We start from the raw sequence: 5,000 nt of genomic DNA, 5'->3' as shown, positions 1-5,000 counted from the left end.
AAGGCCACTAAAAAAAAAAAAAAAAAAAAAAAAAAAAACGACTTGATTCATGCAAAAATTGGCAAAGCTACTGGTCAAGTACCGGACTTTCTGCTAGATGGTCTCAACTTCGCCAAGCGAGTTGCCAAATATGCGCGTAAAAAAGAAAGAAAAAAAAAAAGAGGTTCGCCGAAAATATCGTCTAAATGAAAAGCGTGGCAACGAAAACCCGTGAAAATGCTGGATTCGCGTTGCCACGCCCACCGTAAGCCTTACCATGAGATACAGTGTGAACGGACCTTGAGCGAAACTGTGCAGAGCTAATGTGTTGTTAAGAAACACGAAACCCAGCAGAGTATGAACGACTGACCGATTAACTGGGAATTGTCTGGGGTCACAGTTACCTGTTCTTGAGCATTCTGGAATTTTTTAAATGTTAAACTGAGCAAATTAGCCTTGTATAGACGCCTGGAACTCATTTCCACACGTTTTCGAGTTTAGAGGAAATGGAAACGAGCAGCTAACTGAAGTCACAACTACCAGTTTTTGAACATTTGGAATTTTAAAAACGTTGAACTGAGCAAATTAGTCTCGTACAGATGCCTGGAACTCAATTCCACAAGCTTTTGAGTCCAGGACGAACAACGAACGAAAAGAAATCTTACCCCAGAGACGAACGTATTGCCATTTTCCGAGGGTGCCAAGTTGAGCGCCATGACGTCACCCTGGTGCCCATGGAAGCTCTGAAGCATCAGACCCGATTCTACATCCCAAAGGGCGCAGGTCGAATCTCCAGATCCGGTGAGAATCTGAAACGCAACAGCTAAGTGAAATTTGTTGTAAAACCGCTACCGAAGGATTCGTTTTTAATTCTGAATGTGGCACATTTCATAAGGAGTTTGGATGTGGTTCTTCTCTATTGCTTTCTAAGACTTCCTTTTTTTCTTTATTGAGGAGTCTCTTTGAGCACAAGAACTAGGCATGAGTACAAATCAAATCAATAGGCTGATAAATAATAAACAAAAAAAACCTTATCAGATGACAGAAAGGCATAGAGAAATAATTAAAGTAGACAATCCGGCTTAGTGACGAGGGAAAGACCTTAAGTAATTAGAAGAAACATAGAATTGCTCTATATTTATTTGACGCTTTTGAACCGCATCTTGACCGGTAAGCACAGAAAAAATAAAGTGGCGAGCAGACAGGTTAATAAGAAAATGAAAATAAAAAATTCTTCTAAACGCTAAAACTCGTGTTGACCACTCAGCGTAAGAAAAAATAAATAAATAAATAAAAGTGATAGAAACAGGTAAAACACAGGGGATGAAACGCCTCCTCACCTGTTGATCTGAATAAGGGAAGGTGCAACAGGACATGTAGGACGTGTGAGTCCCAACAGCCTTCTTCTTCTGGGTCACATCCTCGTCAAAGCTCAGGGGATACACCGTCACTTTGTTGTCTAATCCCCTGGGGAAAGAACAAGTTTTTTTTACCAATAACGAAGGCGATCCAGGGATGACTGGCATTAATCGGCAGTGAGGAACGATACAGATAAATATTTAGACCGTTCCATCAGCTAAAATGCGAGTATAAATATGGTACATGAATGTCGTGAAATTTAAAATGTTCGTTGTTATTGGTGAATATTTATAAATGAGCTTGATAGCACGAGCTATGCTGCGCTAGAACTCATGTCTCCCCTACCTATCCCGCCCCGAGGACAAACAGGTTTTCATAAGGAGGGTGGATGTGTCATGTCTCCCCTACCCTCCAGATCCCCTATACCTATCTTTCAGGAGGAGGACGGTGGATGTCTCATGTCTCCCCTACCCTCCCGATCCCCTACCTATCCCGACATCACCGGGTCGGACAAACAAGAAAGATCCACATGGATTTTATTAGTATAGAAAAATAAAAAAATGTTTGATAGACATGTTCTGAACTACCCTGGCATGAAGTTGCTAATATAACCTTGGGAATTACGTAAAATAACAGGTCAATTTGACTGATATGCTAAAATTTCTATGTGAATTTTAAATACGCACTTCATTTACCACAACGCGAACGCTCACACCAGTTTAAACCCCTGATAAAAGAAGTGGTTTGTCCCTGTGGTTGAAGCCCATGTTTTATAAAATTATGACAGGAACAATTGTTATCAAAACTCGCTGATACGCAGTTGTGGTTTGTTGTTAGAAGCGATGGGCCATCAAAGCCAATACTATGAGAGATGCTACAAAAAGTTGGCTCCGTTGGTAACGATAATTAATTCTATGTATGATTGATTATCTGCCTAAAAATAGTATATGATACAGTTTGCGTTATGTCTGATAAATACGTGTAATTACAAAAAAGACAGACGTACAAACACATGCCCGTACCTAGAGTTTTCTATGGGGGGTGGGGGGTCGTTTTTCCCAAAACTGGACCTTTTCTTCTATAAATGTCATTGCATATATAGGTATATACAAAATGAAGTACTTGAAAATGTTATTTAAGTTATATTAAGAAGAAAAGTTGGGTATGCGGTCTATGCCTTCCTACCCGATTAGATGTTATTCAAAGTACTGACTTTGTGTAAGAGAATTTTACTTATATTGTTGAAAGTTTGCACTGAAATTCAAGAATATTTCTTCAATTTTATTGATTGATTCATTTATTATGTTAACGATAAAATGCATATTACTTTATTTGTTGTTATGTTATATACTTTAACTTACAAAATAAATTATTTATTACTTGTAAGTAAAGTTCAATGAAAAGGATTAGTCACAGAAAATATGGACTTCCAGAAATTTGGGGGGACTCCCCGTCCCCATCCCCCACCCCCTCGGTACGGGCCTGATTATTTTTTTTTTATTAATTTAAAAAACACAAGGTGTATCCGTGTATCCACTTATTTGTTATTGCTGTGTGTAACACAGATACTCAACGTGTAATATACTCCAAGCTTAACTATTACACAATCTTGAAGAAGAAAATACAAAGCAAAGTAATGAGCTTAATAAAATCATAACCATAATTTGTGTGAAAAGGTGAACTTGTGTCAACATTTAAAATAAATACTCAGCATTTTAAAGAAATATTCATACATACCCACAAGCTACCATACTCCCTGTGGGGGCATAAGCACAGGCCATGACCCACGTGGTGGGCATCGTAACTGCGTGTTCCTTATTGGTGGTGAACGCGTCCCAGATTATCATCTTACCGTCCTGTAAGGTGCAGAAATAGAATTATTATTATTATTACTAAGCTGTTTTCCCTAACAAGAGAAATAACTCACTTCCGCATTCACATTTTAATTATTATTATTACTATATTAAGCTGTTTCCCCTAACAAGAGAAATAACTCGCTGCCGCATTCATACTTTAATTATTATTATGATATTATGTATATTGAAACGTGAAAGCACTGTAGTTTTTCGAGAGCATACTCAGCTCTCATTATTAACACATGAGAGATGAACAGACCCTTTACATATTTCAACGAAAATATACCGTTAATTTAACTCTTCATTGCATGATAGCAGGAGCTGCTAGGATTATTATTTTAGTAGAAGCCCCTCTTTTAGGCAAATGCTGTTAAAAAGAATGGCAGAATTAAGCGAGTTGATTTTATATATTGTTTTTTCTATTTTCCTTACAATTCGCTTCTCAGGCTCAGAGATGTTTCTGAGTAACTGGCCAATGTTCATATTGGGAATTTCCAAAAAATTATAAATGCTGAAGGTAATCTTTTATTTTTATTAGAACAGGATCTCAGGTCCAGGTCAAGCAGGGGTCGTCGTCAGTGCCGGTATTATTCCGTAGGCGTAGTTCAGTTCCGGGCAGGGTTCGTCTTTGGTTTAGGGCTGGTATTTATAATGTTTTGAAAATTCCCAATATGAATATTGGCCAGTTACTCAGAAACATCGCTGAGCCTGAGAAGCGAATTGTAAGGAAAATAGAAAAAACAATATATAAAATCAACTCGCTTAATTACGCCACTCTTTTTAACAGTATTATTACTATTATTATTATATTAAGCTGTTCCCCACAAAAATAGAAATAACTCGCTGCCGCATTCATACTTTAATTTTTATTATCATTATTGAAACGTGAAAGTACTGTAGTTTTTCGGGAACATACTCAGCTCTCATTATTAACACATGAGAGATGAACACTCTCAATAACATTGTGAAGATCTTTATATATTTCAACGAAAATATACCGTTAATTTAACTCTTCAATGCATGATAGCAGGAGCTACTAGGATTATTATTATTATTTTGTTTTTCTATCACAGTCCTCCAATTCGACTGGGTAGTATTTATAGTGTTGGGGTTCCGGGTTGCATCCTGCCTCCTTAGGAGTCCATCACTTTTCTTACTATGTGCGCTGTCTCTTCTGTATGAGACCTGGAGCTACTTCAGCCTCTAGTTTTTCCAGATTCCTTTTCAGGGATCTTGGGATCGCGCCTTGTGTTCCTATGATTATGGGTACAATTTCCGTTGGCACATCCCATATCCTTCTTATTTCTATTTTCAGGTCTTGATACTTATCCATTTTTTCCCTCTCTTTCTCTTCAACTCTGGTGTCCCATTGTATTGCGACATCAATGAGTGATACTGTCTTTTTGATTTTGTCAATCAACGTCACGTGTGGTCTATCTGTTCTGATACCATAGCCCCAGAGGATCTTTGCCTGATCGTTTTCTATTATTATTATTATTATTATAAACCATCTTAGGGGTCCCCACTATAACCCTGTCAGGTTTCATGCCCATCGGACCAGCCGTTTGGCCGTGATTGAATGACAAACGGACGGACAGACATAACGCCCATTATAGTAAGATTATTATTAATCGTAACAGTTAACGAAATCTTTAGTATCCCTAGAATTTTGAAATTATAAATTTTCTTGTGCGTGAATTTGCAATGATGATATTTTTTTATTATACTGTATCTTATCCCATCGGCAAATTAAAAACGAGGATCTTTTAGGCTCCTAAATTTTTCAAATACATATTTTACCAACGT

At 37.5% G+C, this 5,000-nt stretch overlaps 1 protein-coding gene across 3 annotated transcripts in view; it reads right to left on the bottom strand.

The window, feature by feature from the left end:
- LOC135206729 (guanine nucleotide-binding protein subunit beta-5-like) overlaps positions 1–5,000 on the bottom strand; it is a 28,832-nt gene that overhangs the window by 6,831 nt on the left and 17,001 nt on the right. For all 3 annotated transcript variants that reach the window (XM_064238194.1, XM_064238203.1, XM_064238212.1), the window contains exons 4-6: positions 3,076–3,194; positions 1,320–1,446; positions 645–788 (exon numbers count right to left, since the gene is read on the bottom strand). In XM_064238194.1, coding sequence (XP_064094264.1) covers positions 645–788; positions 1,320–1,446; positions 3,076–3,194 — 390 coding nt within the window. The remainder of the gene's footprint in view (positions 1–644; positions 789–1,319; positions 1,447–3,075; positions 3,195–5,000) is intronic.

This window comes from Macrobrachium nipponense, chromosome 11, assembly GCF_015104395.2.
Source record: "Macrobrachium nipponense isolate FS-2020 chromosome 11, ASM1510439v2, whole genome shotgun sequence".
NCBI classification, from domain to species: Eukaryota; Metazoa; Arthropoda; class Malacostraca; order Decapoda; family Palaemonidae; genus Macrobrachium; species Macrobrachium nipponense.
This window is presented reverse-complemented; position numbering and strand designations above follow the sequence as displayed.